This window comes from Phacochoerus africanus, chromosome 1 (genome assembly GCF_016906955.1).
Source record: "Phacochoerus africanus isolate WHEZ1 chromosome 1, ROS_Pafr_v1, whole genome shotgun sequence".
In the NCBI taxonomy this organism is placed as follows: Eukaryota; Metazoa; Chordata; class Mammalia; order Artiodactyla; family Suidae; genus Phacochoerus; species Phacochoerus africanus.
The window spans coordinates 215,125,265-215,143,282 of NC_062544.1; the positions used below are offsets into that span (position 1 = coordinate 215,125,265).

At 41.3% G+C, this 18,018-nt stretch overlaps 1 protein-coding gene across 1 annotated transcript in view; it reads left to right on the forward strand.

Moving 5' to 3' along the window:
- The window catches only part of OSBPL11 (oxysterol binding protein like 11), a 92,845-nt gene extending 75,720 nt beyond the window's left edge, over positions 1-17,125 (forward strand). The window contains exons 12-13 of the mRNA XM_047790372.1: positions 12,335-12,488; positions 15,425-17,125. Of these exons, the coding sequence (XP_047646328.1) occupies positions 12,335-12,488; positions 15,425-15,490 (220 nt within the window). The 3' untranslated portion in view covers positions 15,491-17,125. The remainder of the gene's footprint in view (positions 1-12,334; positions 12,489-15,424) is intronic.
- The last annotated feature ends 893 nt before the right edge of the window (positions 17,126-18,018 follow it).

The window sequence follows — 18,018 nt, forward strand, 5'->3', positions numbered from 1 at the left end:
GCAAGTTCAAAAAAACTTTTATAACAATGCTAAGACTATTTTTTGCCTAACTTACTCTGTTGACACTTGCATTAGTGCTACAAAAGCAATGATGGGTAGGTAGCACTGCTGGGTCTTAGCACCATTCAAGGCAGTGGGGCACCAAACTGTAATTCTTCGCTGCTCTGTAGTTTTTTTTCTTTTCTGTCTTGCAGTTTGTGTGTGTGTGTGTGTCTTTTTAGGGCCACACCAAGACATAGGAAGTTCCCAGGCTAGGGGTCGAATCAAAACTAAAGCTGCTGGCCTATATACCACAGCCACAGCAACGCAGGATCCGAGCTGCATGGTCTGTGACCTATACCACAGCTCTTGGCAATGCTGGATCCTTAACTCACTGAGCAAGGCCAGGGATCGAACCCGCATCCTCATGGGTTCTAGTCAGGTTCATTGCCACTGAACCACGACGGGAACTCCTGACTTGCAATTTTTAAAATCTTTTTTACCGTTATCTTTATTTATTTATTTATTTTGTCTTTTTATGGCCACACTCGTGGCATATGGAGGTTCCTGGGCTAGGAGTCCAATCTGAGCTGTAGCTGCTGGCCTACACCACAGCAATGCCAGATCCAAGCCACGTCTGTAACCTACGCCGAAGCTCACAGCAATGTCAGATCCTTAACCCACTTAGCAAGGCCAGGGTTTGAACGTGTGTCCCCATGGATACTACTAGTCAGATTCATTTTCACTGAGCCATGATAGGAACTCCATTTTTTATTTTATTTTTTGCTTTTTAGGGCCTCTCCTGCATCATATGAAGGTTCCCGGGCTAGGAGGCAAATCGGAGCTACACCTGCTATCTTATGTCACAGCCACAGCAATGCGGGATCCGAGCACATCTACAGCCTACACCACAACTCACAGCAAACTGGATCCCCGACCCACTGAACAAGGCCAGGGATCAAACCCTCATCTTCATGGATACCCGTCGGATTCATTTCTGCTGCGCCACAATGGGAACTCCAAAATGCCAGTATCTGTTTCAAATGTTCTTGAAAAAGCAGTACAGATGATTAGTTTTATTAAATCTGGACCCTATTGATTACCTGTCTTTTTATTTTTATTTTTTATTTTTTTTGTCTTTTTGCTATTTCTTTGGGCCGCTCCCGCGGCATATGGAGGTTCCCAGGCTAGGGGTCGAATCAGAGCTGTAGCCACTGGCCTACGCCAGAGCCACAGCAACGTGGGATCCGAGCCGCATCTGCAGCCTACACCACAGCTCATGGCAACGCCGGATCGTTAACCCACTGAGCAAGGGCAGAGACCGAACCCGCAACCTCATGGTTCCTAGTCGGATTTGTTAACCACTGTGCCATGACGGGAACTGCTACCTGTCTTTTTAATACTCTTCACGAAAGATTCAGAGTATTATCTAGCAGTTGTGCTAGATAATAAAGAAGAACAGTGGTTATCTGGAGAACGAGCACTTGTGCAGTTGTTTGAGTTAAAAGCAAATTACCCTTTCTTGAAACACCATTGTTACTTAAAAGAATGATTGACTGACAAATTAAGGCTGTTCTAATTTCAGTATTGGGCAGATATTTTTCTTATAAATGAATGGTGTGAACATGGCACTTGAACAATTAGCAATATTTGTTGCTAATAATAAAATTTAAATGGAAACAACTTGTGTCCATTGACAGATAAATGGATAAAGAAGTTGTGGTATACACACACACAATGGAATATTATTCAGCCCTAAAAAGAAGGAAATCCTGCCATTGTGACAACATGCATGGACCTTAAGGGTGTTATGTGAAGTGAAATGTCAGACAGAGAACAAATTTTTTTTTTTGTATTTTTGCTATTTTCTTGGGCCACTCCTGTGGCATATGGAGGTTCCCAGGCTAGGGGTCGAATCAGAGCTATAGCTGCCGGCCTATACCACAGCCACAGCAACGTGGGATCCGAGCCTCGTCTGCAACCTACACCACAGCTCACGGCAACACCAGATCCTTAACCCACTGAGGAAGGCCAGGGATCGAACCCGCAACCCCATGGTTCCTAGTCGGATTCATTAACGACTGAGCCATGGACGGGAACTCTGAAAGAACAGATATTATGTGATCTCATTTATATTTGGAATCCAAGGGAAAAGTAAAAAACATTGTACTGTTTTGGGGAATATAAATTGGTGCAGCCACTATGGAAAATAGTATGAAGATTCCTCAAAAAAAACCTAAAAATAGAACTACCATTTGATGCAACAATTCTACTTTTGGGTATTTGTCCAAAGAGAACAAATACACTAATTCACAGAGATATCTGCACCCCGGTGTTTGTTGCAGCATTATTTATTGTGTGTGTGTATGTGTATATGCATGCAATGGAATATTATTCAGCCATTACAAAGGATGAAATCCTGCCATTTGAGACAACATGGTTGGACCTTGAAAGCATTATGCCAAGTGAAATAAATCACAAAGGCAAACACTGTATTATCTCACTCACATGTGGAATCTTTAAAAACTTAGAATTAGGCAGTTCCCGTTGTGGCACAGTGGAAACAAACCCAGCTAGTACCAATGAGAAAGCTTGTTCAGTCCCTGCCCTTGCTCAGTGGGTCGGGGATCTGGCGTTGCCATAAGCTGCAGTTGCAGACGTGGCTTTGATCCTGATTTGCTGTGGCTGTGGCATAGGCCGGCAGCTACAGCTCCAATTTGACCTCTAGCCTGGGAACTTCCATATGCTGTGGGTACAGCCCTAAAAAAATAAAAATAAAAAATCAGAATTAAAATTTTAAAAAATTTCACAGGTACAGAGAACAGAGATTAGTGTGTTACATCAAATAATGAATGTAGTTTTAAGAATATAATAATTCAGCATCTGGAGGATAATTTTTTAGATCATCAGTGCCTGATATTACAAAATTATGCATAGCTGGCTAGTCCCTACCCAGGGTGGCCCACTCCCGGAGGGTGCAAATAAAACTTGCTGTACACTGCTTTAAAAGAAAATTATGCATAGCTAAAAATTACATTCAAGGTGCAGATAGACCGATGGGTTTTCATGTATCAGAGTATAAAAAATTCCTTGGCATCTTTCAATTTCCTCATTGCAGTTAATCTTTTAAAAATTACCACTTGGAGTTCCCATCGTGGCTCAGCAGTAATAAACCTGGCCACTATCCATAAGGATGCAGATTTGATCCCTGGCCTCTCTCAGTGGGTTAAGGATCTGGCGTTGCTGCGAGCTGTGGTGTAGGTCGCAGATGCATCTCGGATCTCACATTGCTGTGGCTGTGGTGTAAGTCAGCAGCTATAGCCCCAATTCAACCCCTAGACTGGGAACATTCATACGCTGCAGGTGCAGCCCTAAAAGGCAAAAAACCAACAAACAAGAAACACTTGCTAAGTTTTAATACAATATTAAAGAAATGATTTATTTAGGAGTTCTTGTTGTGGCTCAGTGGTAACAAACCCTCCTGGTATCCATGAGGATGTGGGTTCTATCCCTGGCTTCTCTCAATGGGTTATGGATATGTTGCTGTGAGCTGTGGTGTAGTCTGGCAGCTACAGCTCTGATTCAGCACCTAGCCTGGGAGCTTCATATGCTGAGGGTGTGGCTTTAAACAGACAAAAAAAAAAAAAGATTTATTTGAAAAATGTATTAAAATATTCTTCCCTTTTCCAACTATATGTCTGTGTAAGGTCATATTTATGCCTTAATCAAAGCAATATACATCAGGGGTTCCTATTGTGGCCCAGTGGGTGAAGAACCCAACGTAGTCTCCATGAGGATGTGGGATTGATCCCTGTGGGTTAAAGACCCAGTGTTGCCACAAGCCAAGGAATAGGTGGCAAATTTGGTTTGGATCTGATATTGCTGTGGCTGTGGCATCAGCCTGCAGCTGCAGCTCCAATTCCGCCTCTAGCCTGGGAACTTACGTGTGCTTCCGGTGCAGCTGTAAAAAGAAAAGGAAAGAAAAGAAAAAAATATGTATGTATATATATATCTCACAATGCATTGAATCTAGAGGCAGGTATAAGAATCTGGCTGTTATTAAACCAGATATTTAAGAGATACTGCTGATTCTCTTTGCTAAATACTAAGGATTTTTTTTTTTTTTGGTCTACAATCATGGGGGTCATAGGTGTTTTTTGGGGGGGGAACTTTTTAAATTTTTTATTAATGATTTTTACTTTTTCCATTATAGTTGATTTACAGTGTTCTGTCAATTTCTACTGTATAGCAAAGTAACTCCGTCATATACATATATATATATTCTTTTTCTCACATTATCCTCCATCATGTTCCATCATAAGTGACTAAATATAGTTCCCTGTGCTATATGACAAGATCTGGGGGAAAATATTTAACCTTAAATTTATTGTCTTTAGTACATAGGCCTATTCAGGTTATCTTTTTTTTTCTTAAGCAAGCTTTGGTAGTTTGTGTCTTTCCAGGAATTGGTTCATTTAATTTTTCAATTTAATTGGCATGTAGTTCATAATATTTCCTTATTCTTTTAATGTGTGTACTATCTGTGTGGCCCCACACCCATTCCTTGTATTGGAAATAACTTCTTTTCCTGATCAATGTGAATAAAGGTTAATTAATTTTACTCAAAGAACTAGTTTTTGGTTTCATTGATTTTTTTTTTCTATAATTGCTTTCTTTTTCATTGACTTCTGCTCTTGTTTAGTTTTCTCTGCTTATTTAGTGTGTCATTTACTATTCCCCTTTTTTCTTTCTTTTTTTTTTTTTGTCTTTGCCATTTCTTGGGCCGCTCCCGTGCCATATGGAGGTTCCCAGGCTAGGGGTCGACTTGGAGCTATAGCCGCCGGCCTACGCCAGAGCCACAGCAGGATCCGAGCCGCATCTGCAACCTACACCACAGCTCACGGCAACGTCAGATCGTTAACCCACTGAGGAAGGGCAGGGACCGAACCCGAAACCTCATGGTTCCTAGTCGGATTCATTAACCACTGCGCCACGACGGGAACTCCCCTCTTTCCTGTATATTCTTGCTTCCTTTGTATTTAGAGAAAACCTTTTAATATTTCTTTTAGGATAGGGTTAGTATTGCTGTATTCTTTTAGTTTTTGCTTATCTGAGATATTCTTTATCTCTCTTTCTATTCTAAATGATAATCTTAGTGTGTAGAGTATCCTAGGTTGTAGGTTTTTCCCTTTCAAGACTTGGAATATATTTTGCCTCACTCTCTTCTGACCTGCAACATTTCTGTGGAAAAATCAGCTGATAGCCTTATAGGGGATCCTTTGTATTTAACTGTTTTCCTCTTGCTACCTTTAGAGTCCTCTCTTTAATTTTTGCCGTTTTAATCATTATATGTCTTGAGTTCCTTTCGTGGCTCAGTGGTTAATAAATCCGACTAGGAACCATGAGGTTGTGGGTTCGATCCCTGGCCTCACTCAGTGGGTTAAGGATCCAGTGTTGCTGTGAGCTGTGGTGTAGGTCGCAGACACTGCTCAGATCCCGAGTTGCTGTGGCTCTGGCATAGGCTGGAGGCTACAGCTCTGATTAGACCCTTAGGCTGGGAGTCTCCATATGCCTGCCACAGGTGCGGCACTAGAAAAGACAAAAAGACCAAAAAAAATAATAGTAATTATTATTATTATATGTCTTGATGTAGGGGTTCATCTTGTTTGGGACCCTTTTTCCTTCCTATACCTGGATATCTGTTTCCTTCTTTAGGTTTGGAAATTTTTCAGCCGTGATTTCTTCAAATATGTTTTATTTTTCTTCTTTTTTTATTTTTTTGCTTTTTCAGGCCACACCCACAGCATATTGAAGTGCCCAGGCTAGAGGTCGAATAGGAGCTGCAGCTTCAGGCCTATGCCACAACCACAGCAGCCGAGGATCTGAGCCACATCTTTGACCTACATTGCAGCTCATGGCAACTCTGGATCCTTAACCTACTGAGCAAGGCCAGGTATCAAACCTGCATTCTCAAGGATACTAGTTGTGTTTATTATCTGCTGAGCCACAATGGGAACTCCTCTTCAAATATATTTTCAATCCCTTTTTCTCTTTCTTCTCCTTCTGAGATCCCAATTATGTTTAGATTGGGACACTTTATGTTACCCCATAGTTCTCATATACTGCTTTCTGATTTTAAAACTTATCCGGGAGTTCCCATTGTGGCGCAGTGGTTAACAAATCCGACTAGGAACTATGAGGATGTGGGTTTGATCTCTGGCCTTGCTCAGTGGGTTAAGGATCCAGCGTTGCGGTGAGCTGTGGTGTAGTTGCAGACACAGCTTGGATCCCGCATTGCTGTGGCTCTGGCATAGGCCAGCGGCTATAGCTCCGATTGGACCCCTAGCCCGGGAACCTCCATATGCCACGGGAACAGCCCTAGAAAAGGCAAAAAGACAAAAAAATTTAAAAAAACAAAGAAAAAATAAAACTTGTCTGTCTGCTGTTCTGATTAGGTGATTGTCATCATTCTGTCTATAAGATCACATATTAATTCTTATCTACTTTGCTGTTGATTTTCTTTTTCTTTTTCTTTTTTTTTTTGTCTTTTTTGCCATTTCTTGGGCCGCTCCCGCGGCATATGGAGGTTCCCAGGCTAGGGGTCCAATCGGAGCTGTAGCCACCGGCCTACGCCAGAGCCACAGCAACATGGGATCCGAGCCGTGTCTGCAACCTACACCACAGCTCACGGCAATGCCGGATCCTTTAACCCACTCAGCAAGGGCAGGGATCGAACCCGCAACCTCATGGTTCCTAGTCGGATTCATTAACCACTGCCCCATGACGGGAACTCCGCTGTTGATTTTCTTTAGCACACCTTTTGTCTTGGCAGATGAGGTTTCTAATTTTGGGGGTTTTTGTTTTGGGGGTTTTTGTTTGTTTGTTTGTTTTTAAGGGCCACATCCATGGCATGTGGAAGTTCTTGGCTAGGAGTCAAATCAGAGCTACAGCTGCCAGCCTGTGCCACAGCCACAGCAACATAGGATCTGAGCCTCATCTGCGACCTACACACAGCTCACGGCAATGAGTGAGGCCAGGGATCAAACCCATATCCTCATAGATACTAGTCGGGTTCTTTAACCCTGAGCCATGATGGGAACTCCAGAGGTTTCTACTTTCAATTGGCTTCTATTTATACTTTGTAGGGTTTTGGGGTGGGGGTTGCATTAATTTGCATTTCTATCAATAGCCTTTTCCTAATTTCTTCGGTATTTTTTTTTGGCCATGCCCACAGTGTGTGGAAGTTCCCAGGCCAGGTATTGAACCTGCACCACAGCAGTGACTCAGGCCACAGCAGTAACAGATCCTTAACCCATTGGGCTGCTCCCTTAATTCTTTCAGTATTTTCAGTGTTTCCTTTTGAACTTGGGATTCAGTAGACGAAAGAGGTCTGTCTCATTGTTATTTCATTATATTTCTGTAACTCTGAGTTTAGGAGAAACAGTTGTGTACTATAAGTCTTGAAGGGCTATTTTTATGTGAGTGTCCCTGTGTAGCTTCCATGAGTCTAATATTTTTGGTTGGAGAGCTGTTTTTAGCATAGATACCTGTCATCTTTGCACAGTGTGTTGACCATTAACCCCTTATAGGCCACATAATTGTTGTGGTGACCAGAGCCTGCACTGGATGTTAAGCAGGGCCTTCTCTTCTCTCTGTGGTTGTCACAGCCCTGTTGGGACACACAGATATCAGTCCTGCTTCCAAGGCCCCTGGTAATTGGCTTGAATTTCAGCCCCACCTCCACATTTGGGCAACCCACTGGTGCTTGTGCTCTCCCAGAACTTGTAGAGTAGAGCTGTGCCCACTGTGAGCATACTAAGAATGAGGCTGCTCTTGTGGGGCCCCACCCCTCGCTTTGTGTACACAAGTTAACCAAGGGACTTCAGTGGCAGGCCCAGGCCCGTTCCTGAGCACACACCTTGTTGTGCCTTGGGCCAACTCCATCCCCTTCAGGCTGTCTGTGCACAGCTAACCCCAATCCTCTCCCTGCATCTGCCCTCTTTAGCCCAAGTTTCAGCACTCAGTCCCCACCCATGGACCAGCAGATGTGCATCTTGAGCTGGGTAGTACAGGGAGATGGCCAGGACCTTCTGTGCTAGTTTCCCTATTCTTCCTGCCACAGACCAGCTGCTGCACTCTCCTCAAAGTTGCTAAAGCTCCCTTTCTGTCTCAGCTGTTCTCCTTGCCAGGAAAGAGCTTCCCAGGGTGAAGGACCCTTTCCTCTTTCACAGCTCCCTCCCAGGAGCACAGGTTCTCTCCAGATTCCTTTTGTTTATTTATTTATTTATGGTTCTACCTGTTTGTGTAGTGATCTTTCTTATAATTTTGGTTTTCTGAGATCTGCCAGCTTTCAGCAGGTATTCTGTGAGAGTTGTTTCACATGTAGATGTATTTGTGATGTATGTGTGAGAAGAAGTGAGCTCCACATCCTTCTGTTCCATCATCTTGATCCAGCCTCCATCTTTTGATTTTTTTTTTTTTTTTTAAGAGCTACACCTGCAGCATATGGAAGCTTCTGGGCTAGGGGTTGAATCAAAGCTGCAGCTGCCAGCCTGTATACCACAGCCACAGCAACTCAGGATTCAAGCCATGTCTGTGACCTATACCACAGCTCACATCATCGCCGGATCCTTAACCCACTAAGTGAGGCCAGGGATCGAACCCACGTCCTCATGGATGTTAGTCGGTTCCTTAACCACTGAGCCATGATAGCAACTCCAGATTCACCTGTTTTAAGTGTGCAATTCAATGATTTTTAATAACCTTCCTTAGTTGTGCAATTACTACCGTTATTTGGTTTTAGAATCTTTTCATCTTCTTAGAAGATCCTTTATGCCCATTTAGAGTTAACCCCCATTCCTACCCCCAGTCCTAGGGAACCTAATTTCTATGTCTGTAAGTTTCCTTAGTCCAGGAATTCTCCTCTTGCACAGTGGGTTTAAGGATCCAGTGTTGTCACTGCAGTGACTTGGGTTGCTGCTGCGGCACGGGTTCAATCCCTGGCCCAGGAACTTTGACTTGCTGTGGGTGCAGCTAAAAAAATTGTACCTTGTCTGGACATTTGAACTAAATAGACTCATAGAATGTCTGATCTCTTATGCCTAGCCTTTTTCACTTAGCATGTGTTTGAGGTTCATGCTATAACCTATATCAGTAGTTCATTCCTTTTTATTATTGAATAGTATTCCATGGCCTGATAACACATTTTGTCTATCCCTTCACCAACTAATGAACATTTCCAGTTTGGGACTATGATGATTAGTATATATGAGCATTCATTTGTCTACATCTTCATCAACATTTGCTGTTGACTATTTAATATACCCAGTCTACCTGTGTGAAATAGTATCTTGTTATGATTTTAATTGGCATTTCCCAAGTGACTAATGATGTTGAGCATGTTTTTATGTGCTAAATAGCCATTTGTATATCTTCTTTGTTAAAATATGTGCTTATAACTCTTGCCCATTTTTTTAAATTGAATTGTTTGTCATTTTATTGTGTTATAGAAGTTCTTTGTCAGAGTTCCTTCCCATTGTGGCTCAGTGGTAATGAACCCGACTAGGATCCATGAGGATGTGAGTTTGATCCCTGGCCTCATTCAGTGGGTTAAGGATCTGGCGTTGCCATGCGCTGGGGTGTAGGTTGCAGACATGGCTGGGATTCTGCATTGCCTTGGCTGTGGTGTAGGCTGGCAGCTGCAGTGCCAATTCGACCCCTAGCCTGGAAACTTCTACATGCCACAGGTGCAGCCCTAAAAACCAAAAAAAAAAAAAAAAAGAACTTCTTTGTAAATTCTGGATATATCCTTTATTTGGTACGTGTTTGTAAATATCTTCTAGTCTGTTTCTCATCTTTTAATTTTCTTAGTGGTGGGTTTTTTTTTCAGTAAAATAATTTTATTTTGAGGTGATTAGCAATGTTTTCTTTTAGGGATTGTGGTTTTAGTGTTTTAGTTAAGAAAAGATTTGCTGTTACATCTTTTTCTAGGATTTATTGTGAAGTGAGTCTAAGGTCACCTTTTTGCACCTGGATATCCAGTTGTCCCAGCACCACTTGTTTTTTTGTTGTTGTTGTTTGTTTTGTTTAATTTTTTTCTGGGGGCGGGGGGGCATACCCACAGCATATGGAAATTCCCAGGCCAGGGATTGAACCCACACCACCACAGTGACCCAAATCACTGCATCACTGCAGTGATGATAACGCCAGATCCTTATCCCACGGTGCCACAAGAGAACTCCTAGTGCTACTTGTTAAATGGACTATACTTTCCCCAAACAATTATCTTGGCAGTTTCTTTTACCCGAAATTTGTTGAGCTTCCTCCTCCCTTTGCTGTTCCTGCAACCTCAGCAGTGAGTTGGGGCAGTCATAGAACTTTCCTCATTTGTTTGCCTGCTCTCAGGGATCACTGTCCTGTGCTGCTTTTTGTTCAGTACCTAAAAAACATTGTTTCATTATAATTTCTCTGGTTTCCTAGTTGATTAAAAGGCAGGAGGGTAAATCTGGTGCTTGTTATTTCATCATGTCCAAAAGTAGAATTGGTTTCTTCTGTTCCAGCTTTTTAAAAGTTTTTATTTCTTTTTGTTTATTATTTCGTAAATTTCTTAAAAATAAAAATCTTAATTATGTAACTTAGGAAAAATAAATATTTTTAATTTAAAAAGACGCAGAAGCGGAGTTCCCGTTGTGGCGCAGTGGTTAACAGATCCGACTAGGAACCATGAGGTTGCGGGTTCGGTCCCTGGCCTTGCTCAGTGGGTTAAAGGATCCGGCGTTGCCATGAGCTGTGGTGTAGGTTGCAGACACGGCTTGGATCCCACGTTGCTGTGGCTCTGGTGTAGGATGGTGGCTGCAGCTCCAATTGGACCCCTAGCCTGGGAACCTCCATATGCCGCGGGAGCGGCCGAAGAAATGGCAAAAAGACCAAAAAAAAAGTTAAAAAAAAAAAAGACGCAGAAGCAGTAGTATCTTGGATGTTAACATCAACAGAGTATCAGTTTTCCTTTATATATATATATATATATAAAGGAATATATATATATATATAGTGGCTTTTGTTTTTTCCCATTATAGCTGGTTTACAGTGTTCTGTTAATTTTTTGCTGTGCAGTATGGTGACTTAGTTACACTTACATGTATAGATTCTTTTTTCTCACATTATCATGCTCCATCATAAGTGACTAGACATAGTTCCCAGTGCTACACAGCAGGATCTCATTGCTTATCTATTCCAAAAGCAATGGTCTACATCTATTAACCCCAAGTTCCCAATCCATCCCGTTCCCTCCCCCTTGGATGGAACTAGAGACTCTCATATTAAGTGAAGTAAGTCAGAAAGAGAAAGACAAATATATGATATCACTTATATCTGGAATCTGAAATGGCACAAATGAACCTTTCCACAGAAAAGAAAATCATGGACTTTTTTTTTCTTTTTAGGGCCACACCCACCACATATGGAAGTTCCCAGGCTAGGGGTCAAATCAGAGAGCTGCAGCTGCCGGCCTATACCACAGCCACAGCAGTGCCAAATCTAAGCCATGTCTGTGACCTACATCACACCTCATGGCAATGCCAGATCCTTAACCCACTGAGCAGGGCCAGGAATTGAACCTGTGTCCTCATGGATACTAGTCAGGTTTGTTTTCACTGTCCACTACAGGAACTCTGAGTATCGGTGTTCTTGTAACTCATAGGCATGAAGTTATAGGTCTGATTTAGAAAGTATGACTTATTGGAGTTCCCATCGTGGCACAGCGAAAACGAATTTGACTAGGGACCCTGAGGTTTTGGGTTCGATCCCTGGCCTCGATCAGTGGGTTAACGATCTGGTGTTGCCGTGAGCTATGGTGTAGGTCACATATGCAGCTCGGATCCTGTGTTGCTGTGGCTGTGGTGTAGGCCAGCAGCTGTGTCTCCAATTTGACCCCTTGCCTGGGAACCTCCATATGCCGTGGGTACGGCCCTAAAAAAAAAAGCAAAAAAAAAACAAAGAAAATATGACCTATTAAAAGTACTGTTAATTTTGATGGTATCAGTTCTGTTTAATTACCTTTGTTTTATTTTTATTTTTTCTAGGGCCGCAGGTACAGCATGTGGAATTTCCCAGTCTAGGGGTGGAATCAGAGCTGCAGCTACCGGCTTACACCATAGCCACAGCAACATGGGAACTGAGCTGCATCTGCAACCTCCACCACAGCTCATGGTAGTGCTGGATCCTTAACTCACTGAGTGAGGCCAGGGATCAAACTCGTATCCTCTTGGAGTCTATGTCGGATTCTTAACCTTCCGAGCCAAAACAGGAGCTCCTTAATCATCTTTTTTATGTAAAATGTGTGGTTTTCTGATTTCAGGCGATTGTGGAAAAATGTGACAGACTCTCTAAGGGAATCCGAAATTGATAAGGCCACAGAGCATAAACGTACCCTGGAGGAACGCCAGAGGACTGAAGAAAGGCATCGTACTGAAACAGGCACACCTTGGAAAACCAAATATTTTATTAAAGAGGTATGTGTCCTACATGTCTGCAAACTAAAACTCATTATCTACTTAGTGAGAACTTAAGCTTAGTAGTCTTTCTTTAATTGTTATCGCTTATATATCTTCATTTCTAAAATTTGTCCACCTTAACCATGATTTTTTTTATGAACTTTTCACAAATTGTCAGGGTAGAACAGTTCACCAGCTGCTCAGATGAAATAGATTTGGGTTTTTTGTTTATTTGTTTGTTTTTTGACTGCACTGGGACATATGCAGTTGCCAGGCTAGGGATCAAATCCAAGCTGGAGCTGCAACCTATGTCACGGCTGCAGCAATGCCAGATCCTTAACCCAGGGTTAGAAACAGCGCCTCCACAGAGAAGCTGGATCATTAATCCACTTTGCCAGGCTGGGAACCTCCACATAAAGTTTTTTATCATCTCAGCAGGCTTGAGCTAGGCCTAGACTATCAGGGAGAAAATTTTGAGCTGAACATAAGAAGAAATTGTATAACAATAAAAAATATCCCAGGAGTTCTCGTCATGGCTCAGTGGTTAACGAATCTGACGAAGAACCATGAGGTTTCGGGTTCAATCCCTGGCCTTGCTCAGTGGGTTAAGGATCCATTGTTGCTGTGAGCTGTGGTGTAGGTCACAGAGGCGGCTCAGATCCCGCATTGCTGTGTCTGTGGCGTAGGCCAGTGGCTACAGCTCCTATTAGACCCCCTAGCCTGGGAATCTCCACTTCGAGTGTAGCCCCAGAAAAGGCAAAAAGACAAAAAAAAAAAATCCCAGAACAAGTGTGTATTTAATAGTCAAGTTTAATTAACTGGTTTTGCAGTTAGGTCATTCCTAAATTTAAAGGTTTTGTTTTGTTTATTATATGAAACAAACCTTTGTAATTACCATGCAAAATTATAGTCTAGTAACCTTGGATTTTTTTCATTCCAAACTTACTAAGAAAACATATACCAGGATCAGACTCTAAAAAGGAAAATTTCATAGTTCCTATCGTGGCTGAGCAGTTGATGAACCTGACTAGTATCCATGAGGAATGTAGGTTTGATCCCTGGCCTTGCTCAGTGGATTAAGGATCTGGCATTGCTGTGAGCTGTGGTGTAGGTTGCAGACTCGGCTCGGATCCTGCGTTGCTGTGACTGTGGCATAGGCTGGCCGCTGTAGCTCCAATTGGACCCCTAGCCTGAGAACCCCCATGTGCTGTGGGTGCGGCCCTAAAAAGAAGAAAAAAAAAAAAGGAAAATGTCTAAGGGAGGACTTCTGTAAATCATTAAAAATCAACTCTAGGGGGTGAGAGCAAGGAGCTGTTGCATAAAAGATGCAACCAGTCTTAAAAGATTTTAGAAGATAGATGCCTTGATTCTTGCAACTAACATGACATGTAAACTTTGTACTTTCTTACCTATTCTTTATTTGACATACGTTAAGAGGCTACCAGTTAATTCCTTTTTCACTCTGTGATATTGGACAGACAGATGTAGAAAGTGGTAGCAAGATTTGACGATTGTCCAAAAAAATAGTGAATTTCTTTCCGCCTAAATAGTTTTAACTAACTGCCTGAAGGAACAGTAGAGAGAAGGTGCTGACTCAGATTTGGGCCCCTTAGGTTGTAAGATATAAGATGGCTTCCTCAATGATGTGCTATGCACAGTGGTACAACAGATGGCTTAGCTTTATGTTATGTATTAATTGCCTAAGCCCATGAGACAGCCAAGTCATATCCTGTGAGTGATAGGACCATGGTATAAGCTGTAAGAAGCACAGTGGAGTACAAATAAGGCTGATGAGGATGACTGCTAGCTGAAGCTGGTACCATGGGAGCTATTGCCATCATGTGTGGCTCTTGGCTAAGAAGAATCATACGTTATTGGAAAGTCGTTTTTGTTGCCTGTGTGGTCCTAAACAGAGTGCTAGGCACATGGTAGTTGTTTCATAAATATTGTTATGAGTATTAAGAGCTTTTCCACTTAATTTAGTACTTTCATTACTACTGTCAAACCAGTTACAGACCAGCTAGGAATGAATTGGCTTTAATTAGATGGAGGAGTATTGAATAGAGTTACTTGGTATGAAAAGAGGAGGGAGAGTAACCTGAGGAAGTATAGATGAATTTAAAGTGTTTCTAGTTATCATTTGATAATATCCACCTTCTTTTTCTGACCATTTCTTATTGACATTTAATTTATTAGATCTTCCATTTCCTGCCTTTTTTGATTATACACATCCATCAGGATGTTGGGTGTATCCTCTTAAGTCAATATTTAAAATTTCTTAAGAAGTATACAAATGCAAGCAGGAAGGCTTTTGTAGTGTAGTGGACCATACTGGAGTCAGATGTGCTAAGTTTGAATCTCAGCTCATACTTTGGAGAGTTTATTTACCACTTCTAACTTCACTTTCCTCATCTCTGAAATGTAGGCAAACATACAGAAGGTGCACTGAAAAGAGCCCTGCCCCTTCCTGGGTGAAGTTGGGCAGCTCATTTGACTTCTCAGACCCTCAGTTTCTTCATCTGTGAAATGAGATGATCAGATAGCATATCTTAACTTCTTCTTTTTTTTTTTTTTTTTGGTCTTTTTGCTATTTCTTGGGCCACTCCTGCAGCATATGGAGGTTCCCAGGCTAGGGGTCCAATCAGAGCTGTAGCCACCGGCCTACACCAGAGCCACAGCAACGCGGGATCCGAGCCGCATCTGCAACCTACACCACAGCTCACAGCAACGCCAGATCGTTAACCCACTGAGCAAGGGCAGGGACCGAACCCGCAACCTCATGGTTCCTAGTCGGATTCGTTAACCACTGCGCCACGACGGGAACTCCCAAAACTCTTGTTTTTAAATGTGAGAATAGAATTCCATTTCAGTGAAGGCACTGCATCTAGTTTTGGCTACTGATTGTGAAAATACTAGAGGGATAGTTCTTTGATTTATTTTTCTACTTGTTTCAGGGAGATGGCTGGGTTTATCACAAACCTCTTTGGAAAATAATTCCAACAACACAACCAGCAGAGTGACGACACACACTGTCTAATACTCGACCAAATGAACTTCTCTGTTTACCCTAAATCCTCCCAGAATGGAGTCATTGCACTGAGTGACCTGCTTCCTTATTGCACAGACTGAAACTAACTAAACACGAATGTACCAATTAGGGCACCATAGAACTGCTGCAAGACCAAAGTGTTGAAGAAGAACTATGGACATCTCACCAGGCTGTTCATATGATGTGAGCAATATCATCTGAAATCTTTCACCTGAATTATTAGATGATGAATCTTTTATCCAATTCCTGCTCGGAAAGCTAAGTTTGAAACCCCTGTTTTTGCATGGGGACAGCAGATAAACACAATGAGAACTCAGTAATTTTGATTTCTTTATAGTGAAAAGTGAAGTGTCTTTCAGAGTTTGTGCTTTGCTTTCTGTCAGCAGCTGAAGTATTCACTACTCTTACAACAAACCAAGAGGAGGAAGAAGATGATCCAGAAGTGGCTTCAGCCATTGTGCCTGAAATCAGTGTTAAAAAAAAATCAACCAGGTTGTTGTAACAAGGCATTCTATTCCTTCAAAGAGACTCTGTGCCTGTGTTTGAGGAACTTATTCATTATCCATCTCTGTTGCAACTCTCTTTTAAAAAGTATATTTATAAATTGATTAGAAATATAACCATGGAGAATTTTTTCTTCTGAGCATTTTAATATACTTGAAAACAACCATTGACTTGAATTCAGAACATTTTTCAGTACCTAGTTTTATTAAATACTACACTTGAGAGACAATTTTTTAAAATGTGTTCATGTCAATATGGTGAGATTTTGGCCTTTCTCAAGAACTGAGGCATTAAAGAACATAGCAAATATTAAAAAATAAAACTGTTACTGTTTTCCTTACCTTTTTTTCACTTGTAAGTTAATATGCAGTATTATGTGCTATCCCTCTGGATAAGTATGGTTTATCTTACCTCTGTTCACTCAAAATTTAAAACAACTATTCATATTTGTCAGTAATTCAGAAGTTCTATATGTGACTGAGTGCATGTATGGTATGGTTTTCTTTTCTTTTCAAGGAAATTCAAATGCTGAAGAAAAGAGTATGAAATAAAAAGCTACCAGAAAAAAAAAAAAAAGATGTCAGGAAGTTGTATTCAGGTACAAATCTTTTTTTTTAAATAACTATTTTATTGAGATTGACGAATTGCTGGCAATTAAAAGAATAGTGCTAATTATGGCTTTCATCATTTATTCAAGTATTTATTAAGCACCTGCTTACATGGTGCTCAACATTTGTTACTGCAAGCTACCTTAATTTTCTAAGAGTGGTGCCTTACTCTGTTTCTTCTGAAGTGGTCTTCCAATCAGTGTGTGTAACATATACCTGTTATTCATCAGCCATTGTAGGTGGCTGTATCTGTTGCATCATCATAAGAAGTTTAAGCTTTGAGGTCTGTGTTTTATTGAAGGGAGTTGTTAATAGGATGAAAACAATTTTTTTCAACCAGTTGTAAATTATAAGAAAATAATTGGCTTATGTACAGCCATTTTAATGATTCCCTTGTTCATTTTTGCTGTGAAATGCACTGAAAAAAAAATCTCAAAATGAGTTATAGTTCATGTGTTGGGAAGATTAAAAAAATAATAAAACTAGACAACAAAGAGGCCTTTGTCTGTTTTATGAATGGAGAGAAATAGAAAGTTTATATTTCGTGGAGTTATTGCCCTGTTTGTTTGAAAGGGACATTGATTTTATTTTATTTTTTGGCTACACTCATGGGAATAGCAGTGACAACGCTGGATCTGGATCCTTAACTGAGCCACCAAGGAACTCCTTGCTTCCTTCCTTCTTCTTCTTCTTTTTTTTTAACATTGATTTGAAATCCTTAAGCTTCAGGAGTTACCATCGTGGCGCAGTGGTTAACGAATCTGACTAGGAACCATGAGGTTGCAGGTTCAATCCCTGGCCTTGCTCAGTGGGTTAATGATCTGGCGTTGCCATGAGCTGTGGTGTAGGTTGCAGACGCAGCTTGGATCCCATGTTGCTGTGGCTCTGTTGTAGGCTGGCAGCTACAGCTCCGATTAGACCCCTAGCCTGGGAACCTCCATATGCCGTGGGAGCAGCCCGAGAAATGGCAAAAAGACCAAAAAATAATAATAATAATAATAGGGGTTTTTTTTTAATTGAATTTAAATTTGTTCATTTGAATGCCCATTTATTTCTTTGAATTTTGGGGCCATTTTAAGAATTACTGAAGAATGGTTATTTTAAAAATCTTATAAAATACATTAATAGTAATTGAAATCTCTCTACATTATTGGACTAAACTCTTTCACACAAGTATACTCATTTTTTTCTTTCTTTTTTTTTTTGTCTTTTGTCTTTTTATTTATTTATTTATTTTTATTTATTTTTTTGTCTTTTTAGGGCCCCATCCGAGGCACATGGATGTTCCTAGGCTAAGGGTCTAATCGGAGCTGTAGCTGCCAGCCTATACCACAGCCACAGCAACACAGGATCTGAGCAACCTACACCACAGCTCATGGCAACGCTG